Source organism: Notolabrus celidotus, chromosome 2, assembly GCF_009762535.1.
Source record: "Notolabrus celidotus isolate fNotCel1 chromosome 2, fNotCel1.pri, whole genome shotgun sequence".
Lineage (NCBI taxonomy): Eukaryota > Metazoa > Chordata > Actinopteri > Labriformes > Labridae > Notolabrus > Notolabrus celidotus.
The window spans coordinates 16566368-16589919 of NC_048273.1; the positions used below are offsets into that span (position 1 = coordinate 16566368).

The window sequence follows — 23552 nt, forward strand, 5'->3', positions numbered from 1 at the left end:
TCTTGGCTGTAAGATGAGACTGGAGCTTATCCTGTCTGATGCTTGGTCTTTGTGGGTAATATTAAATAGGATATGGTCTAGACTCTAGACCTTCTATTTTATTAAAGTGTCTTGAAATAAGAATTATTGTGAATTGATGCTATTTGAATAATGATTGAGATTGATTGATATTAGCATACAGTCAGTGGAGAGAACTCAGAAACTTAAGGTGATAAAGATCAATGCAATGGATGAAACTGCCAGAAACAAACATGATGCTTCAATATTTAAGTCCCAAACAAAGATGAGCAAATCAGATGAAGCAGTGGGAATAATTATAATCATCTTGCCAGTTTTGATTTCTACTTTTGTAATCAGCAAATATCAGAACTCCATCAAACCAGACAAGACTGTTTAAGAGGAACAACAGCCACCCAAATACTGAAGGGAAGAATTTTCTTCTCTATCCATGTAGCACCCATACCTGGACTTATTTCATGCTCAGATGGTTGTGCAGATTTCTGATCTGTAGTGAATAGTCTTGGCCATCTCCATTAGCTCTCTATTTCTCTGTTTCTCTCTCCTTTACTCTTACTTATCTGTGATTTTTGTGTGCTTCTCATTTACACCATGTGTCCGTCTCGGCTTTACTTGAGAATCAGAGGTGTGAAATGTGTTCTGGTGGCAAGCGGAACGGCATCAATGTGGCAGTTGTGTTGTTACAGGATGTCAGGTGTGTGTGTGTGTGTGTGTGTGTGTTTGGACCTGTGTGTTCGTGTACATGTGTCCTATTCAGGGATGCCAGGCCACACTTTAATCCTGGCTTCAGCCGAGGTGCGGCCCGCTCCAGATGGGGCCATTGTACTGCGCCGTGCATCAATAATTCACAGAGAGCCACAGAAAGTGGCGGAGTGTGTCTGCCTGCTCAATAATTAACCAGGGAGGGAGAGCGGCGTGTATGTACAGCCCGGGTCTCTCCAAACGCCCATTCAAATGGCCTTTGATGTCGCCGACCTGGGGGGTCTTTGGATTTGTCGGCTCATTAAGCCATCACCTCTCTTTTCCTTTTATTTGTTTTGTAATCCGTTTTCGCTGTGAGCAGGAGCTGAATGTGAGGTGTGAAAGTGGTATAATGTGTGCGTGTGTAAGGCTGCAGTAATGACTCCTTCAGTAGATGGGTGCCTGCCATGGTAGATAATGAGCTATTTTCAGTTCTGTCTCACGGTGCACCTTCTGCCGCCCTCCTACTGTGGGTAACACTATGAATAGAGCCTTGTTCTGCCCCCACGCTCCTCCTGTAAGACTGCACTGTGGGTCCAAGAGCACCAGAAGTCACGTTTCGTCTTTTTCGTCTCCTACTACTAGACATCTCCTTAAAGTGGATTCTTTCAGATGACTATAAATAATGCAGCCTCTGACTTCATCTCCTTTACTTTCTTCAGCCTTATCTCACTTGATAAATAGCTGTAAGCCAGTAAGAGCAAGGGAGGAGACAGGCGGTAGGGTACATTATTTCTCTTCATGACAGGAGGTACAGTTAACCAAAGTTATAACAACACATCCCTGTCATAAACACGCACATGCTTCCCCCCTGGCTTTGAAGAGGACTTTTCTCTATTTGACATATTACTTCTTGCCCCTCTTTCTCTTCCTCACATTCCAAAATATTGCACCTGATTTCCCTCTCATCTCTAAATCATCACCACTTTTCCAGCACATCTTCCGTAACTTAACTTTTCGCTAAGCCCATCTGCTGTTTTCTCACTCTGTCGCACCCCTTCTCTCCTCCTCCCTACTCCCTTCCCCTCTACTAGAAATGAGGGAGATGTCGGAGCTGCCCTGGCCTGCCCCGGTGGGTCAAATGGAGGAGGAGCCCCCCAACCGAGAGCAAGGTGACCTCTCACCCTAAACACAACCCAACCCCCCTCTTTTGCCTTCCATTATCACCTCAAACACACATATATGCATTGTCACTTTGACGGTCATGACCCAAGCTGTTGTCCTACATCTGCTCTACCTCAATCCAACGGCCCCGGGGGTCTGCATCTGTCCCACCTGCATCTGTCCCTGCCTGCTGGGGTTGTTGGGTTGTCAGGTTTCTGGGTTTAAAGCACTCCCCATCTACCAGGATTCACTCTCGCATCAGCCATGCATAAAAGCACCCTGGAAATTAGACCGTCTGCCTTGTTCGTGTCAGAGAACTAAGTGGTGTCATGGTACAGTTAACGTTTAATTACAAGTTCTGCTTATTGATTTTTTTTTTGGTGCTGAAATCAGCCTCAAATGGAGTAAATAAGAGTTCATTGTGAGCATGCAATTTTCTCAACAATCAGTACAGTCAGTTCAAAGCAATCTGCAATGTTGTCTAATGGAAAACAAAGATGTGCAAAATGAGCCATCCAGGGGAGACGGCAACTTCCTGCCTCTATCTCCCCTCAGAGACACATAAAAATGTCGATGATAGTGATTGCGATGGTGCTGATTGTTTTGCAGTCTGTCAGACTGGGACCTGCTCCTCTCTGGGTCGACCCATCCATCAGAGGTCTCTCTGCGTCATGCATGGTTTTGCCATAGCCGGATGTCAGATGTTTACCCAAGTCCTACTGTGAAGTTTAATCCTTTTTGATCATAGCACTGTGTAAATGCAATGACTCACTTTTTCTGTCCTCGTCTGCCAACAGTGCAGTTTGATGGCGCTGAATGGGACCGCTCCTCGTCGCCTACAGAGCGGTTACGTCCTCCAGGGCCAAGGTCCAGCCCGCTGGCAGGAGGGGGGAAGAAGTTTTGGATGCCACAGGAGAGCCTGTCTATGGTGGGGGAGCGTGTGGATCCTACTCTGGCTCTGGAGAAGCAGGTGTATGTATGCAGTCTACTGTTGAACGCATAGAAGTGTCGTTAACTGAATGAAGTTTCTATTTGTCAGAGAGCAGGCCACCACTTGGTAAAAGTTTTATCAGATTAAGAGGTCAACATGCCTTACAGGAACATGGTCGTCAAACTGTTGAGAGATGTTTCAAATCATAGAAATGTAGTAAGACATTTTCCCTGAAACGTTGCTCTAGGCTATGGTAATTAAATAAATTAGAACACATGGACATTGCAGTTATTTATGCATGCAAATACTATTTGCATATCTTATTAATGCCTCTAAGCTTTAAATGTTTCTACATAGCTGTCATGTATACATTAATCCTACAGTGAAGTAATTTTTAATATTTATGGGAAAAACAGGGCTGCACATCACACAAATTAAACCAAGAATTCATTTTATCACACTGCTTTGTTCCATTAAGGGCGTGGCCACGATAAAACAAAACGGTTATGTGATTTGACTAAGTAGCTCTCACCAGAGCTTACAGGACTGGGGAGGTTAGACTAAGGACTAATTAAGTCAGAACATTAAAAACACACATTTACTCTGGTCTCGTAATTTCAGACATCATTGGTGTAATTTATGTGCAGTTTCTGTGCACATAAAGGGCTGCTTTACTAATGAAATCCAAGCACATCACACCCTTAAGCACACATTTGCATGCACACACACTGAGTCGTGCTCTCAAACACATACATGTGCACAAATTCACTTGAGGATGGTAGTGGATTATTATGCTCCATTACTCCCTGATGATCTCTAAAGGGCTCTGTGTGAGATTTGTGTTTTTCTCCAGCTCTGCTTAAAATGGAGAAATATCATGAACGTCAGCCTTCAGCATTCAGTGCACCTTTCCGAATCAGCCTCAAATACCCTCATTATCAGCTAAATCTCAAATTTTCCAACATTTTTATGACCAAATATCTGCAAAACCATCTAGACTCTTGTGGGTCTTTTCTATACATTGTTATGAGAGTAAAAAAGCTACCGTATATGGCTAACACGCTAAGCTAGGATGGTAGATGTGGCTAACTTCATGTTAGCATTGTTGCTATGTGGATGTTAGCACACTGCAGTAAGCATTCAGCCCAAAGCACCAGAGCACCAAAGTGCAGCTTTAAAAACTGCTCCCATGGCTGCATGTCTGTAGAAAGAACTTGTAAGTTCTGTTATTAAGGGTTAATCCTATGTGGTGATAGACGAACAAGCAGCAGTAAGTGACACAATTCATGATGTTGTCAGGAGCTGCTGCTAATTGTCACACAAACAGAGGCCATTTCTATTTTGGAGTTATGTGTTCTATGTTTTCTGTTCGTTTACTGATCATAGACTTAAGTTGATCATGTATAAATAGTGGACGTAGTATCCGTGACGTCACCCATCTGTTTTTGAGCGCTGTTTTGAAGCCAATCGATGGCGGCAGCCATATTGGAAATGCGAAACTCAACCAGGCAGAGTGTGACGTAAAGGGGCGGAGTTTGAGCCTCCTACCCAACACCTATTTGTTCCCGACCGGGAGTCAAGTCAGTCATGTCCTTATTTGGGCAAAAACTCGTAATCTTAACATCTTCTGAACCGTCACGTTAGGAAAAAATTTCTGCACAGTGTGTGCCGATAGAGAGAATAGCTACGTAGGGCCAATCTGTTTTTTGTACCAGGCTGTAAACATGTTTATTAATGCTGCAAAGATCGTCTTCTTTGAATTGGTGTCTATGTGGTTTCCGGTGTTTCTGCAGCCAGCCTCAAGCGGATTTTCGATGAATTGCAGTTTATAACACTTCCGCATGGGCTTCATATTTTCAGACCGGAGGTTGCCACTTGATATTGATGTGTAAAACAATAATTATTCTGATAATGTTGTCCATAGTCATTGTTAGATAGTGGAGGGTGACCATGTGCTTACTTGTGGAATCAGATTAGAGTTGCCACCAGTCCCATTTTTTCCAGAACTGTTCTCTTTTTTCACCAGCTGTCCTGGGAAAATACGAATCTCTCCCGGGAGACAATTTGTCACGTTTTTTGGGGAAAGTGCAAAAACCTAATTTGATTTCCTCGGTTCTGTAGTCTAGAAAGGTCCCCTGTGCTTCTGCAGCTATTAAAAACTGTATCTGTTTTCTTCCCGTCTATGCGTATGTCACACGTGCGTGCCCAAGCAGGAAGGGAAACTTGACCGAAGAGAGACACTAAGCTGAATTGACCGACGTACTCTGCGCTGAGGTCTTCTTTTCACCAATTTTGGCGTCTCCATTTGAAATGGGGGGAGAGACGACTGACGAGGAAGGAGATGGAGCAAATACATGCAAACCACCAGCACGAAAAAATTTATATACTAGTTACAATCCTGACTGGGCGACACTGTCAGAGTTTGAATGGGTACAGTGACTCAGTGAGACAATTTTTCCGTCACATGCGTTTTGTGTCCGCATGCAGAAAATCTTGCATTGGAAATCCATGCATGAAAAACAGAACGCATCAAGCTGTGGGTTCAAACAAACAAAAACAGGCAGTCATTGCAACTTTTATGACCGAAAAAGGTTCACCAGAAGAAGACAAGATTGCAGCGGCAGAGCTTACCAGTGTCCTATGTCCGAATTTTATATTCATTTGGTCAGTCTGAACTGGTAATAGTGGTCGAGCCCTCTGCCCCAAAGAATTGGTCGAGTGTCCCTTTTTTTCACAAATCCAAGATGGCAACCCTAAATCAGACAAGAGGTGTTTTTTTTGCGAGTGTTAACATATTAATATGTATGTTGTAATTAAACCTGATGTTCCCATTCTTTCCATATCTCATTGTGTCTGTTCTTTTTATCAGATGGTACCATGGTTCCCTGTCGCGTTCAGAGGCAGAGTCGCTGCTAACGCTATGTAAAGAGTGCAGCTACCTGGTGAGGAACAGCCAGACAAACCGCTCTGACTACACCTTATCCCTGCGGTAAGACAGAGACACTTACACAAAAGCAAACACTTATATAGACAGACCACAACAAGAGAAGCAAACCCCTGAGGAGCTTCAAAATCACTCTCCATAAACAACTTTACAATTAAATTGCACTCTTGCACTCATCTCTTCTGCCGTGCAACTTAGGAGATTGAGCAAAGAGTGCATGAAACCACCTGAGCTACTGATCTCATATCGCAGTCTCCCCACCTCTCCATCTGTCTCCCCTCCCTGCCTGCCTCCCCTCCAGCATCACCCCCACTCAGGATCACCGCAGCACTGATTCCTCTCCCGATACTCATTTGCAGGGCACAATACTGCTTATCTGGTCAAATCTCTCCCTTGTAATTACGAACATGATCCATCGTCCCCGCCCCACACCACACCGCTCTCCCATCATCCCTCTGTCCTCTCCCCATCCTTGGCTCCTTTCTCGGTGGCCTTCCTCTTCAGCCCCCAGCGGGCCTTCTAAGTGGTAATCAGGCAGGTAGAGCACACTTCAGTGCACACATCATCCTACCCATAATCACTAATGAATATGAATTACCGTCTGTGGGCCACACAAGAAGGGAATAAGGACGGGGGGGAAGGGGGGGTGTGCAGGAGCATCACTGTGTTGTGCTGACATATAAACAAGCTCATGCATTACTCATTTACATGAGTAGAGTGAGAGTGACACACACACACACTCACACACAAACACTTGCTCATGCAACAAGGTCACTACTGGAACTGGTTCCCCAGTTGGTGCATGTGGAGTTTGGAAAATCTCTTACGAAATTAAAAAACTTTACAAACACACAAGTTAAAGCTTTACTTCACTCAAGTGAACCTTCAAATCTCATCAAAGTAGCATGACACTGTAAAATATTACAAAAAATACATACCTAAAACAAAGTCAAGTGTTACTTTTTGTAGTCATATTGTAGTCATATCATTTTTTGCATGAGGGATTACCAGCATCTTTTTTGTGCTCATTTTTTTCTAATAATTTTGGATATGCATGTTGTTTTTTCACCTCTATGTCACAGCCTGTATGTTTGTTTGTGTTTTGTCTTCTTTCTTCATTGTTTCTCGTGCCAGAGTTCACACATGCCAAGGGACTACAATACCCTTGAATGTGATCGTGTAGCCCATTGACAATCATTGCCTATCATTATCTGACCACTTTACCTTTGATATTGGATGCTAACTTTTCAGTAAATTCGGATTAGCAAGCAGTTAACGTTCAATAACTTTCAGACAAGACTTTCTTCTCTGTGCAGGGTTTACTTATGTAACATAAATCCCATCATTTAAGTCAATTACATCCTCCAGAGTAGTGCCTGTTCACCTGATTCAAGAAGGTCTCAGTTAGACAGTATGTTATACAGAGGTTTCACTAAACCTCACTACATTGTTAGGAGAAAGAAAACACTTTTCCTAAGGGATGCAAACTTTGTCAGGTCTGTCCTCAACAGAAGAAACTTTGTGTAATAAGACCTCATTCACACTTGTTTGTTAAGTAGAGGTCGAATCAATTATTTCCGATGCACTCCTGGGAGTCGTGAAATATGACCACAGATTGGCTTTCACAACACAACAGCAGGTAGATTCTTCACTCAAATTTAAATTGTTGATCTGGAACTTTTGTTAGCTGCTCTTGCATGACGCAATCTGTTTACAGACACAAATGAATCATAGTCAAATTACAGCCGATGAGAGCTGGGAAGTCATTGCAGCAATTTGCTTTCCTCGTGCTGTTTTTCTGCATACAGACTCTTTTTCCTTTGTACACCATAGACTGTATAAATAATGGACGTAGTATCCGTGTCGTCACCCATTTGCTCTTGAGGGCTGTTTTGAAGCCAATCGGCGGCGGTAGCCTTATTGGAAATGTGGAACTCAACCAGGCATAGTGTGACGTAAAGAGGCGGAGTTGGAGCATCCTAGCCAACAGCTATGTGTTCCCGACCGGGAATCAAGTCAGTCATGTCCTTATTTGGGCAAAATCTCGTAATCTTAACATCTTCTGAACCGTCACGTTAGAAAAAAATGTACCACCTGTACAGTGTGTGCTGATAGAAAGATTAGCTACGTAGGGCCAAGCTGTTTTTAGTACCAGGCTGTAAACATGTTTATTAATGCTGCAAAGATCATCTTTTTAAAATTGGTGTCTATGTGGTTTCCGGTGTTTCTGCAGCCAGCCTCAAGTGGATTCTCTATGAATTGCAGTTTATAACACTTCCGCATGGACTTCATATTTTCAGACCAGAGGTTGCCGCTTGGTGTACACCAAGAGAGGGAGGAAGTGTGGTGAGCAGAGAGGGGGGGGGGAGACATGCAGCAAATGGTTGGAGTCAAACCAGTGACCAAGGGCTATGACCTCTGTACATGGGGCACACGCTTAAGCCCCTATGTTGATGGCAACCCCCTCTTTTTTTATTTTCAGAATGCTATGTCTAAAATAACACAGCACATGGTTGTGTTTCTTCACTCAAGAGAGAGGGCTTTCTCCACAAGCACACTGGAAACCTAATCCCATCCTACCCTATGTAACAATACAGAGCAAATTCTAGCGGGCAGGAGTGTTTTTGTTACACTGCATGTGTTTGTCCCTCCAGAGGAAAGCCATTGAGTCAGGTGACAGAGGAGATATAAATCCTTGGTTTCCTGGGTTTAACCACCAAACTGTCAGCCAAGTAGCTTGTTTGTTTGATTTTCAGATGACGTTACCTGCCCTGTTTGACTCAGCTACAGTGTTATTGTCAACAATTTTCTTGATGAGCCAAAACTACAGAAATAAGTTATTCCATCATATCTGTTTCTAGACTGGAGAGAAGCAGGAAACAAGTCTTTATCAGGCTGTTGTGACTGGGTTGCTTCACAAAAATATCTCCATGATGTCAGTACACCCCTGAAAAAGTACAGTTTGTTTTATAAATGCAGATTCCAGCCAAAGTTTATTGAATACAATAGAATACAAGTGCTTTTGTCTTTGTAATGGCCCTTGAGAAAAGTGAACCTCACCTTCAGATTATATAGATTAAGCAGTAATCAGTTAGAGGGAGGGAGGGAGAAAATGAAGAGCCACTCCAAAGTGAGTCAGCACTGAAACAGACACGCCTGCAGGATATAACCCAACATAAATATTTATGAAAGAACACTGGTATGTTCTAATGTAGCATGAGATACACACAAAAAAAATCCCCCAAAACAAACAGGACCGGATGAAAGCGTTTGAGCTGAAGCGTCAGTGCTCCAGAGGCCAGTGGGACTATAATACTTGGCCTGGTGTTTGGCCGTTTGTAGTCACAGTGAGCCGTTTGCTTTCACTGCTCTTCAAAATTTAATTTGGTTTACTAGAACAATGACAATTACAGTGACCGTTCCAGCCCTTGTCTTTTCCTCTGCTTCTATAATTAGGTTTACGTTATGACTGGCTGGCTGGCTCTTAAAGGGGAAGTCATGTTGTGGCTGCTTGGCGATTAAAGGGGAAGGAAGCAGTGTGTTTCTCTTGGCCGAAACATTCATCACAGCTTTCAGCGCTCTTCTTTTTCGCTCTCTCTGGGTTTGTCTCCCCTTCCATGTGCCATTAAAACCACCCGTCCATCCATCCATCCATCCATCATAATGTCCCTACCTTCATAATTTGTGACAAGGTGTTAAATCTTGTTTAAAAAGGTGTCCTCAAAGTGCCTAAAAAAAAGGAGTGAACATAAATCCAAGCTGTCGTCTCCACTGACATTGTGTGAAAAAATGGGTTGAAGGCTACACAATGCTTTATGTGCCCCATATTTCATGTCGTTACTTCTTTCACCTGTTCTTTTTGTGCTCTTGCCTTCTTCCTTTATCAACCCATTCTCCCTGTTTGTTTCTTCTCAGGAGCTGCCAGGGTTTCATGCACATGAAGTTCACACGTTGTAAAGATGGAAAGTACGTGCTTGGACAAAACAGCCCTCCGTTTGACACCATCCCCGAGGTCATCCACTTTTATACCACTCACAAACTCCCGATCCGGGGGGCCGAGCACCTGTCCCTGCTGTTCCCCGTGCTGGTGCAGACACTCTGACTGACCCCGGTCCTCCTCATTGTGATCGGACATGTAACACTTGAATGTTATTTTTGGGGACCTTCCCAGTGGAATACCTTTGCTCCCTCTTTTATTGGACTGGATTACTTTGGATGATTCAACACACCAGGAGCTAAAGCCCTCAAACCATCACTGCTGTTGTACCTGTGCCAAAAGTCTCTAACATCCAGGGGATTGATTCATATGAAATGCAATATGTGAACTTGAGGCTACCCTCTCTCATCTCCTCCCTGAGTACATGTAGGCAGACTTCAGGACATTTCAAATTCTCTTTTTAACTTTTTTACATTCTTTCACAACGGACTGAAGCAGAGGAATCTAGCCAAGCTGTAGCTGGAAGAGGGTCTGTAAATTGTGAATGTACTGATGCCCCAGTTTACAGAAGCCCTGCAGAAGATTGAGATTTAATAACTGCTGTTCCACAAAAAAAAACACCTCATTCACACTTGTTAAAATATTGCTGTTGTTAGGTAAAAACCTTGCAAGTCATATTATGCTGGATTTACATGTTGAGACCTGAATCGATAAACTGAAATGTTGTGCATAAGACAAGAAACGGTTCTCATCCTCAAACCTTTTTCTAATTGTCTTGAAATTTTGACTTTTCCATAAAAAGAGTGCTACTCACAGAGATATAAGGTTTTTACCAACAGCAGTTCTATTTCTGATGCTTTTCTACACAAAGCCACACTCATTTATTATCTTTCAGTCTGTTCTGTACTGTCATGCTGCTGTATGCTGAGACATATCAGTGTTATCTGTTTGATTGTTCATGGAAAGCAACTGAGACACTGTGTTTAATCGGTACTTGTGTTGACCTTGCGGACCTGTATCTTGTTTGTTGCCTAAGCTGCTTTTGGTCGACATTGCTTTGTTTGTTGAAAGCAACCTGTCACTTCTGTCATTGTCTTTTCAGTGGCTTAAAGTTTGGCTTTGAGGCAGAGCTTACAGGCTATATCTGAAGCAAAAGGTGCTTTAAGAGGTGGTATTATGCTTTTTCATATTTTGAAAGTTAAAATGTCAGCACTTAACATGTGCCAAGTTTCATATTGTGAAGTAAACAGGTGTAGGATAACCCAAGATGATGCTGCTCTGAACAGCTTGTTTAAAAAATCCCATGAAAATTTAGCAAAAGGGACACGGGACTAGCTCAATTTGTGATGTCACCAAATGGTGGATCTCCTAAAAAGGGCAAAGTGCTGCAGGCACAGCAGAACTGCCCCTTACAGCAGACGTTTTTTGTGCATTTTCCACATGTGCACCTCTATGACTGAATGTTCAGCTTGTTATAGAATTAGCATTATCCACATCAAAGTCACAGAATAAGCCAGGTCACTGCAGTAATGAATGTAAGACTTTCACAGAAAAAGTCCTGCTCTGTTCATTGTTGCTGCAGATTTTTATTTTGTTCCCTCTCCAGACTTACTGGTTTAGATTGAGGGTCCAAAATGTATATCTGCATTTTATTATCAGTCATTTTAAATAGAAAAACACAAGTTAACTTAATGCTGACCACTTTTAAGCACGGCCACACTGGAGGAGGCGGGCCTCTAACACTGAGTTCTGCCCATGGTTCTGCTTTGGCAGATACCAGTCTAAGATGAATAAAGAGTTTTTGAATTTTAAAGTAAACAGACTGTAGAGGTATCAGAGAGATAATATGAAGCCTGTAAAGAAGCATAATACCTCCCCTTTAATATCAAAAACCCTCAAAACTTTGCGACTTCTGGTTGCATTCTCACACTTCCAACATTTTTTTCTGCTGGCAAAGTCATCTGATGCTGGTTTGTGAGGAGTATTTGAGTTAAACGTTTGCCATCTGGGATGGGTTTCCATTTCTGCTGTCTAGTCACAGCGTTATGTCCCAAAAACTGATTTCAGTCTGAAGCTGAATTCTGCCAAACACACTTAAAACCATTGAAATGACAAATTGATAAGTCAATATAAATCATTGTTATTTAAGTCATTGTTTCTTGATATAAAAGTCTATATTGAAGGGTTGTATTGATTGTTATTATATTGAATATTTTCAGTCTCTAGTAAAAAAAAAAAAAAAAAAACATGACAGGATGTTTAATTTGCCTCCAGTGTGAAAACATCTCATCTGCATCCAAAGTGTTTCTTCAGAGTGATAATTCTACATGCGAGTTTTAATGTAGATTAGTTGTTCCTGAGGGCTGAAGTCCCATGAGGGGATTGGAGATAAATCCTGGTAAGAAAAAACTACATTCAGGTCTACAAAATAATCTTTATTTAACTCCTGACCTGCTCACAGCTTGTAGACAAGCAACCTGTGAGTCGTCTAAATCTGGTACAAATGGATCACATGAAGTACAATTGTGGTGCCACCAATGTAGGCGTTTTAAGGAACACACCCTGAAGTACTCTGATAAAAGTAGAACAGATCAGATTTTATACAGTAGCCTCATTTGCAACCCAGAAAGAAGGAAAAGAGACACAAAGGACTTGGCAAGATTGCGTGCTGCGCACCCTCAGACGCACACACATTTGCTTTCCTTCATCTATTAACAGCAGGGCTGTGAGGGAGAGAGGGTGAGGACTGGGGGGTGAGGTGTGGCTGAGGAGGGGGTGAGGCAGCCCTCATTATTTGGGCTGTGCCGCACTGAAAAGCACTGGGATTGCTTTCATTACTGAGCCAAATGAAATAGCAGAGGCTGATTACCCGCGTGACGGAGAGAGGAGACAAGCTGGATCACTCTCTATTTGGGAGAAAAACGTGAAGGGAGGGAGGAAAAAAGGGAAGGAGGAGGAGGAGGGAGATGCTGCCTGGCTGTACTTCTCCAACGAGACTCGGAACAAGTGTGTTTGTGTGCATGTGTGGGTGTTTGTGAGTGTAAGCGAGAGAGACGGTGACATGTAGGGGGGCTGCAATAGTCTCATTTTTCAAACAAGGCTCCCCGGGGAGAGATATGAATAATAACGACAGTAGAACTGCTGCATGTAAAAATCAAACAAATATCACACTCACATTTCTCTGGCTTTTGTAGAGCTCTTACCTTTTGTCTGCTGTTTCCAGTATTTCAGTATTTCTAGGAGGTAATTTTAAACCCTAGTTTTACAAGTACAGTAATGTTGGTTGGAACAAATGGCACCATCCTTGCAGCATTGAAACATGGCTCTGGTGTGTATGTGTGTGTGTGCGTGTGCGTATGTGTGTGTGTGTGTGTGTGTGTGTGTGTGTGTGTGTGTGTGTGTGCGTGTGCGTGTGCGTGTGCGTGTGTGTGTGTGTGTGCGAGTGTGTGTGTATGTGTGTGTGTGTGTGCAGCTGTCATATCAGAATTCAAGAGTGTGTAATGTCAGATCTGGCAGTTATGCACTGATGGCAGCTGTTAATTCATCAGACAGGCCTCTGAGGAATGAACACCTGTGATCAGCACAGAGCCAGAAAACATGTCTGAAAACCACTAAACACACACACACACACACACACACACACACACACACACACACACACACACACACGCATGCAGGATCTTAAATTACTATGTTGAAAAGTATTTACAGACATATTTAGGTGTTAAAAGCACAGGTGTATATTTGCTAAATAGTTTTGGCTGAATTTCACTTATATGTTTTAATGTCTGGGTCCTGTGGCTTTATCCTGGCGTAGAGAGCCACTTAAACAGAATGGGGCTATCGTAACTGTTACTGTTAAAACTTATTGTGGTTTGTCAGCATGCTGGGGTAAAGGGTCTGTTAACTATTGTCTATTACAAACTGAAGTCACAATGTGAACAACACTACATTGTATATTTGATCACACAAAGTCACTAATTATTAATAACTATGAACAAAATAAAAATAAAGCTGTTGACTATTTTAGTAAAAAGCTCTTAAAGCTGTAAAAAAATTTAGAGGTTAAAGGTCAGGTATGATGAATAGATTGAGTCCCATATCTTAAATTCTGATCACAGGTTTAGCAGAAAAAACATAATGTGTCAAAACAATGAGCACTCCTCCAATATTATTATTTTGTATTATTTTTCATTATTCCAACAATACAATTCAGTTTGATACAAACAACAAATAAAAGTTGCTTTCCTGTACATATCAACATGCCCACAAACTCCAACACAGTAGATGGCGATATGCAAGCTGCCATTACATACAGCGAAGAAGAACAAGTGCAGCGACAAACTGATGAGAGATGAGAATAGGCGCCATCGGTGTGTTTCAGAGGAGCAAAACGCATTGTAAGTATTCCCGAAGGAGAAAAAAAATCCTTAAAGCTAGGATTGGTAGTCAGATTTAGATACACTTTTTGTTATACTGGTTAAAATTATCTTTATGTCCAGATGGCAACCAATACATAACGTGTTCTTAAAAAGAGTGGAAAAAAGCCGCTATCTACAGCTGGAGTAAACCTGGTAAAACACCAACCAATCCCTGCCATCAGGAGCCAAAATATGAAACCAATGAAATCCCTCCCTGCCATTCGGCCCGCCTCCTGCGCGTACATTTCATGTTTGTTTGTGTTTTTAACTTTCACTATGATAATGTTTTGGTGTTTTCTTACCGCTGAGTGAGACATGAGTTGACGTAGTGCAAAACACAAACGATGTGCTGAGGACTGGTTTTGAATCAGTCACGATCATATGGTTGCAAATCAGTGGCACTCGTGCATTTAAGCAGGGGCGCCGTTTAGGAGGAGCTCTAAGGGGAGGGGGGGAGGGGTCAGACGGAGTATTGAGGAAATGCTACATTCAAATTCATGCTAGTTTTCCGTGACTACCAACCCTAGCTTTAAGTTTTAACACAACAAATCTGTTAAGTCAAATGATAAGTCGTTTTGGTATCAAAGATCTATTGAAGAAATACAAAAATGCACAGCTAGCATTAGCTACAATGACACGGCAAGTGCTGTGGCGTTTCAACAGGCATTTGAGAAAAGTATAAAGTGTAGACTACCTAAAAGCCAACGTAATTAAAGACAAAGTCCCAGAAGTTAAGGCACCTGATCACACAACTTTTTCAAGGTGGAAGACCAAGGATTTGCCAGCTAATGGCATATTTGGGACAGTAGCCCAAGTGGCACTACTTTGCAAATATACCCCTACCCTCTGCACATTCACAGTCTTTTACCACAGACATAGTCAGATTCAGAGTCAGAGAACTTCAATGATCCAAGAAGAACAGTTTAGTTTACAGCCTAACGGCTAGTGGAATAAACAACACTAACAGACAAACGCTAACAGTCACAACACTCAACATGTCAGTGACAACAGATGTGCAAGAAGGAGCTTGTTGTAAAATAATAAATTAATAAATTAATCAACACAACTGCAAGGAATAAATACTAAGAAACACCTTATAAATACACAAGTTTATAGGAGCAGACTGTTGAGAACTGCTTTCAGCATTTAGCAGTCTGATCACAGAACAGATAAAAGACTTTGTGTGTCTGTTCGTTTTCCTTGGAGGGGCGAGATAGTGCCGCCCTGAGGGCATTAAAGAGAAATCCTTGGCTAAAATCATGTGTCCAGGTTGGCTTTATTAACGACACAGTTCCTCCAAAGGGACCTTTGACATTACTCTGGTGAGTAAGCCTTGTTTGACAGGCAAGTGGTGGGATGAAGTTCGACATGAAAAAGACATTATTGCATGCACATGGGGTCTCTGGTTTTCAGTTAAAGAAAAAACAAAGTTTTAGAGCTGTTCTCTTTTTATATATGTGTCAACAAAAGTGATTTATTTCATACGTAGTGAGTATAGAATATTTATAAATGCAACTTTGCTCATTAAATATTAGCCTTTCTAACCATCAGGTGTGCATAAAGTGCACCTTTTAAAATAAAAAAATATGAACAAATATCAATAATCTGATCGGTAATGGTCAACTAGTGAAGGTTCAAGAAACTCTTGAAGAAGCAAATTTGTTGAGTTATCAAATGTTAAACTCTGACTGTGTGAGGGTTTTTTAAAAAGGTATGGAGATACGTTTTAACATGAAAAGCTCAGTTAAAGTCCATTATGGGTGTCTCTTCCTCCATTTGCTCTTTGACACGACACACAAACCTCAGGGCTGCCTGCATGCATAGAGCGAGGGAATCAGCCAGCTGTGCACACACGCTGAATGCCACTAGTGAGGGACAGGACACGCATGCACGGCTAAAAGGCTGCCGTCCTCTCTCTCACTTCTTCCCTGGCCCCAGACGTGCTAATCCCTTCAGTTGTGTCAGGCGGGCGTGGAGGAGATGGATTGGAGGTTGATGTGAGCAGGTGCGTGCATGCCGTCAGGCCACGCCAGAAGACTGCAATCAGAGATGGTTTGGAGAGAAGGCAGCTGCTTTGTGGAGGGCATGTGGAAAGAGGGGAATTTGGAAGGGTTTGCTTAACAACGTCTGCCATCTATCTGTTATAATGTGGTGGCAATGAAAGAAATTGAGATTCAAAAAGATAGTCAATGAGCAACCTTTTATTTTATATGATTGGTAACATCTCAAACTTTTGCTAGATTGACCTGGGTTATGTACTGTAGAAGAAATGAAAAACTACAGGCACTTACAAATGGCATCAAACAATCACACAGGGAGAGAAATGAGACATGGGTCCTCCTCATTTATCAATAGTGTGTAGAAGATGTTCCAGAGTCTGTCTAGAATGCTATTCAGTGCAAAAATATTTGTATTTATCAACCACATGTACGCTGGTCATACACACATCAGTATGTCATCCGTGTCGATGAAGTCCACATGCTCTTAACCGGCATGCTTGTGCACGTTTGTTCCAATTTGCATTCAGTTAGGCTTCCAATTGGCCATATATGGTAGCAACACATCCTTTTAAAAAGGTTTGATAATAAGCTTGGTGCAAAAACAAACGCATCACAGTGCACAGATGAGAAAAGTCAGCAACTGGAGGAGGACAAAGCACAAGACAGCTCTCACCTCTGGGCACCAAAAGTTCTCATGGACGCCATTCTACAGAATCAAGAAGACAAAACCAAGGCCTTAAAGGAGATCAAGGGGCATAGGACCAACATTTCAAATATCTTACTGCAAATTAATGAGTCACTGAAACAGATTGATTCAGCAGAAAATCAAATGGTTATTAAACATGAAACTGTTTACTCATATTGTGGTTTTGACCGATATTTTCATCATGCTCCAAAAAAAGAAATACTGTAAAATAAGTTCTTTGCTCTGCTAATGTGCAGATATACTTAAAATCTGTCTTGCCTGAATAGCAGCAGCATTTGAAAGTGGTAAGGGCTCTGCGTCAGGCATGGGTGCATTAAGTCTGGGGGCTTCCTGCAGAGGGACACCTTTGTCTGATGGCAAGGTTGTGTTGCACACAGCAAGCTATGACAATGTGACACACTTTTTCATTTGATACTGCAGAGCCACACACACACACACACACACACACACACACACCCATGCTAGACAGGCACAACCATCAGCTGTTAAGCAGGCCTATTATCGTATGCTTCTGGGTCCTTAGGTTGGTTAAGGGAGTCATCAGCCATGGCCTCCGTGGATAACTCTCATCTCATACAGATGTGATATATCTTAATAACTGTACTTAGCACATTCTAAACAGTACTCACCAATAAACCAGCCACTCCTGCTTGGAGACACACACCCAGAGGGCTGCTCTGCACAATGAATGAGTCATGCTTTCCTCCAGGCCACCACAGGGACAAATTCTCATCACATATTACTTGCACATTTATGGAATAAAGACGTCTTTCTGTTGACGTAGTTGAATTAATTGTTTGATGGTGCAATGTGCGTGCAGTCAATGGCTGCAATAAAGTTTGGCAATCTGGCAATGGTGAGAAATCTCTGTTTGATTCGGGCTTGTTGTGGATTTCTGTAGGGGAACTAGATGTAGTTGATAGCAATGATAGCATTTAATACTGCCTGCTCATTGATGGCTGGGAAATGCCGGATATGTCACCCACCTCTTAGTTAAATATGCCCGTGGAGAAAAATCCCAAGGTGGACAGGATTTGGATGTGCACGGTTATGACTATCATGCATTTTGATTCTTGCTCCAAGAAGAACACTAAGTTGCGCCATAAATCCAACAAAACATTCCTTGGGAACCGGTACCTGCTGAGAAGCCACTTTGTGCTCCAACTTAACAGATCAGTGTGTTCATGCAGAGCGCATGGTTTGCCAAATCTTCTAACAAAGCTAGAGGAGCCATGGCAGTGCATCTCAAATGCTCGTAACAGTTGTCTTTTACAAAGGTTTAGAAATCAACTGGGCAATATGTTCATCCCAAACTGAACAAAGTGATCATTAAGAGTTATTATAATTAGAGAACATATGTTGATGTGGAGTTTGCTAAATGCGTACACTCATAATACTTTCTATTTAATTATTCCACCACTAGGATCCTGTGTGTAATTATGATCAGAGCCGTGCTCTAGTCTGGCGCTTTTGAGCCAGTGATGGTGAAAGCTAATGGTAGATTCACTTGGGCGAGCAAAAACACAAAAACACAGTAGTTCTTTCTTTATTAGGATCCCCATTAGCACAAGCATAAGCATCAGCTATTCGTCCTGGGGTCCAACACATATACAATCATGCACACTAACACACAGTCAGCAAAGACAAGACAAACAACCCCAAAACAAAAACTAAAAACAGCTCCTTATAATGAATTACAAAATAACAAACAGAAGAGAAACAAATTGGTAATTCATTTGGCAAATGTCAACACTTAACCATAGTAACAAATAAATTAATGTTTTAACTTTCACTGTGCTCGAGATAATATGATGTACATCCACACATACGAATGTACACATTCACATTTAATAAACACTAAACATCATCTGAATGATCACTTATGTTACTAGGATCATGTGCTTTGACATATCAAATACAAGAAAAGGGTAAAGAAGACAATTATAATCATTTCACTCTTATCAAAGAAGCAGTTCATCTTCCAACCTTCATCCTAGTTAACCAATTTTATCAATATCTGCTTTCTTGTTCAATACCTCAGGTGTGTTTTTTTCATTCTGTTTGAATAGAAAAATAAACACAATTAGCTCAATTGATAGCTATAGCATACACTAGCCAAACTAAACTTTAGCTCCACAGTGTCGAGTGCTGTGTAGTTATTGAAAGGTGTTTGTTTTCTGCAAGGTGTTCAGTTTAAGTCTAACAACACAGACAGGGGCTAAACAGGAGAGGTGACTTATTTGTTTGTTATTAGACTTAAACAGTGTTAGCTGTTTAGCCACTAATCCTAAATGCAGTGTTAGGAAGGTTGCGTTGTATTTATTGTTCCCAGTGTCTCTTGCTTGTTGCATAGATATTCTGAATGTCATTTTCACCAATACAAAACATTAATATCATTTGTATACTTTGTACTAAAAAATGTTGGATAACAGAATAATTACAGTATGAATCCTAGTACTACTTCTGATACTAATGATAATGATTATTATGATACCCTTAAATCGCTGTGTGCTGTTAAATCCTATGTCCAAAACCAAGCCAGTGGCTGTGGTGACTGACATTAAAAGAATATTTATATAGAAAAGTCAAGTTCCTGGTGGTCTGGTTTGCTTTTCTCAATCATATGGGCAGCATTCATTCATTTAGTCCGTTTCATAACCAGCTAAAAGCTTTTCACAGTATGTTTTTGCATACCAATGAAATCCCCCCCGTAAAATTTAAAAATCCCCCGTGTGAAGAATTTATGGGGGAATTCCCCTTCCATTTCTGAACATGAAATTCAGGCCCTGGGACATGGCGGTAGATGTGCTATTATAATCCTGTCCACAAACAAAACACTTTCAGTATTCAGAAAGTTAGATAAAATGTACTCATCTTTAGATATGTAGAGATGATGGGTTTTGTTCTGTCAGGTAGTTCAATCAATCAAAATTTAAAGAAAATTGGTGGACATTCACTCTGACAATGCATCATTAAGATCACTTTAAAAGCAGCAGCTCCTGTATAACTACTATTTTTAATAACTTTGTATTTTTGACCAAAAAGCAATTAGAAAACTCATTTGGCTATGATGTGTGTTTTCTTTTACAACTTTTGGGCATTTAATGAACCTATCCTCAATTAAGATACAATTGAGTGACTACCTTATAATAAATGCTGCCACTGTTCTGTAAAGCACAAAGAAGGCTTGTGGCTGCTACAAGAGATGCAAATATCCAAGAAAGGATGTATTTGTTGTAGCTTCAGGACAAAGAAAAAAGAAGGGCGTAGCTGAGATGTTAAAATTACTGTCAGATCAAAATATTCTTTGTCACTGTAGAATTCCTGCTGAAACTCATCTGGAGTTGACTTGATCAGCTCTAGAAAGGAGAATTAATGGCAATGAGCCGCTGAGGGGGATACTGGGAGGAGTGTCCACCAATCCAAGACTCAGTTGGCTCCTTCAGATATCCTCCAAAGAAGTGACCTTCCTTCCAGCTGCTCTCAGGATAAAGCCCTCTGATCTCAGGGAGCTTATCACTGGAGTCTGCCTGGGTCTTCATTCTCTTTGTTGCTCATGTAATTACACCGTATTGAATTGGAGAGCCGAGGAAGCGAAAGTAGGGGAGCAGGATCATTACACACCGCAGTGGAACAACTCAGCTGTAGGGGAGAGTAACTGCTTCAGCTGGGGGGGCTCGGCCTCAATTGGGACCCCTCGCTGCTATCCGCCTGGCCCCTCTCCACCTCCCGGCTGCTTCAAAAAGGACTCAAGAATGACAGAAGTGTTTCAAACTGGCACAATCAGGGTGCTCGGACCAGATGGAGCCTTTGTTCTTCCTCTCAAACACACATGATTGCCCACACACACGTTTTTCTGCACAACACCATGACCAGTATGCAAACTCACACTCACACATGCATGCTCTCATCCTCCCCACACAGCAGCATGCATAAAGCCAGGATCATGATGACAGGGGGTGGTGTGATTCTCTTGTCCTCTGTCGTGTTCACATTAGTCATATGCAAATAGGTATTGTGCAGAGAGAATGACACAAATCCAGCGTGTCTAAATCCTCAAAGAGAGCTGGTGACGGCTATTTAGTTAACATGATTTATTAAGGTGTTTGACCCAGTTAGCACAATCCATTAAACTCTGTTTGTTTCAGGTATTTGGAGAAATGGAATCTGTTAGAGCTGGAATTTGGGCACTGAAAAGAAAAATTAATGTGTTGGTTTAACATGTTTCAGCTGGATTTTGACAGAAATTGGAGGGACCATGGACAAAACCAAACAGGATGAATGTGAACAATTTAAAAATGTTCAATATTTTGTCTCTCTGTGCATAGTTATATTAGGACTTTTTTTTATTATTTTCTTTCAACAACCATAAAAACAGAAAATGTTGGTTATGTCTGCATATTTACATGTATCATCACATGATGTTAAACATTCATAGACTGCAGTAATCAATCCTATAGTTAACTTACAGAATCTGAAAATCAAGTTCAGTTTTGACAATGTAATGTGCATTACAACAAGGATTTTTGAGGAAGCAGCTTTTAAGACTTCCTGTAAACTGAATGGATGTTAAGGAAGAAAAGTCTTGTACTTCGAGTTGTTGACCTCTTGACCTCACTGGTCAGATTCATACTTAAGTGATTTTTTTTTAGCATCAGTTCTTCAATTTTCCCAAAATATGGTAGAGGGCTCCAAATTTGAGAACGAGAATCTATCTTGGTGTTACTTTTGTTGATTTAATCTTATCACCATCTCTTGAAATATCTCCTAATTATGGATCAAATAATTTATAGCTTTTGTATCTGAGATGAAAAACTTTCAGGTCCACAATATTTTATATTCCCAGATATAAAGCTTAATGACTTAATCATTTTTCACTTCAGCTAAGTTCCTTATTTGCGCTGAAAACACGTGCAAGACAGTGTTTAAAATCTTTATACAAAATGAAAAGGAACCCCCTGGAAGCTTGTCAAAGTAACCAAACTTACACTGAGTTTAAAGCATCTGCAAAGTCCTGGCAATAGTATCCAAGTGTTCACAAAAAATCTTTAAGCAAGAAGAGGACACAATTTAGAAACAATCAATACTTTCATACACTGTGATAAATACTACTGCACACTAGAGAGGGAATTCTTTTAAGATCTATTAAAAACCGATGAAGAGGACTGACTGCCAAGTGAGGCAGAAACCTGGTCTAAATGACTAAACTTCTGTGCCTTTATGAAAACTGGCCAAGGCTCGTTCTATAGAAATAACTATGTAGAAGTCTTATCTGGTGGGATAACAGTGAATCTGGGACCTGACATCTCATCTGTATTTTGCTAAGTAGTTCTCTGAAAGCAGCAGACTTAACACTTGATATCAGAAGCATGTCTTCAACAACATGATTTGCAATCGGCCTCTTTAGTCCTCCCTGGCTTATAGATTGTGGAGCCAGCTGTGATTTAAAAACAAGCCTTGGTTATTTGGATGGAATGACTCCTCCTTGTTTTCCTGAGCTAATGTGAGCTGCACCAGAGATAGAAGAAGTATGTTGTTTGGTTAGGTGCTTTTGGAGATTAGAGCTACAAAGTGTTGGCAGTGAACAAACTGTTCCTTCCTGCTTATAGACTACAACTCACCACTATATTCTAGCTTCTCAGGGAGGGAAAAATAATGCTGGTATTTCCAAGACAGGAAGCCCTGGGCTGAATGATAATCAACGTGTAACCTTGCGGTCTAATCAGAGGATTGCTATTACGTAGTTTTTGGCAATTTCCCATTAAGTAATGTCACAGCATTAATGAATTCCCAAAGTAACTAGATACACTAGTAACTGTAAATAGTAGTTGAGATACAGTGATGTGTTAAATCAAGAGAAATACTCATTTATTCGTTCTGTAGTCAAATATGATTATTTAATAAGAGTTTATCAGCTAATGTAAAGATCCACTTAAGCTGATTAATACATGTGCTTAATTTGTTGAATGCCTCCAAAGTATCTGTTTTCTGTGTATTATTGCCTTGGATATTAACCTATCATTATTCTCTGTGAGGACAACCTGGTTGAGGATGGTGCTCTCATCAACATGCACACAGGAATGCACCATGCACCATGCACCATGCGCCACCGCTCGTTAGCATTCTGGACCTAACCAAGTTGGACTTTGAGATGGGGGAGGATGTAATGCCTTCTCCTTTTTTTATCATTAGTTTATTCAAACTAGCTAAGGTCAGATTAAATCTATCTTAAAAAATAACTTGTATAGTTATGGAACATTATAAATAAATAACTAATGGAAGGGGGATGTTTCTAATATTTGTAAAGGCTTGAATAGTGTGTATGTGATTGTATCCTTTCTAGTAACAATGTGGTTTTAACCAAGAAGTATAAACTCTGTTGTTTAACTCATAGACATTTAAAGAGTAGGAGCCGCATTGGCTGCTGGGGCGCAAGAAATACGGCCGCCATCTTGGTCCAGTCATCCTACCCATGATCCTGTAAACGTAAACTGAAGCAACAGAGACTTCAAGATGCCAGAGCACTGTGCGGCAAAATACCTTTCATACATCACATATATCACATATCAGAATATTCTATTACTGTCAAGCCCACTATGAATATTAAAATACGCCGAACCATATGTCCTGTATCATACCTATATGTATGACGTTTGCAGCAGAAAAACCCTGCATGAAAATCAGTTTAGTATTCAGCGAGTTATGATTGATTAAATGTGCTGACACTTAATTGCGTCTGTCAAACAGACA

At 41.2% G+C, this 23552-nt stretch overlaps 1 protein-coding gene across 3 annotated transcripts in view; it reads left to right on the plus strand.

The window, feature by feature from the left end:
- shdb (Src homology 2 domain containing transforming protein D, b) overlaps positions 1–11902 on the plus strand; it is a 28533-nt gene extending 16631 nt beyond the window's left edge. Inside the window, exons 5-8 of one of the 3 annotated variants that reach the window (XM_034677892.1) lie at positions 1794–1871; positions 2661–2835; positions 5664–5783; positions 9654–11896. In XM_034677892.1, coding sequence (XP_034533783.1) covers positions 1794–1871; positions 2661–2835; positions 5664–5783; positions 9654–9840 — 560 coding nt within the window. In that variant the 3' untranslated portion in view covers positions 9841–11896. Of the gene's footprint in view, positions 1–1793; positions 1872–2660; positions 2836–5663; positions 5784–9653 lie in introns of all 3 variants that reach the window. The other 2 variants (XM_034677883.1, XM_034677898.1) reach the window with 2 other exon arrangements.
- The last annotated feature ends 11650 nt before the right edge of the window (positions 11903–23552 follow it).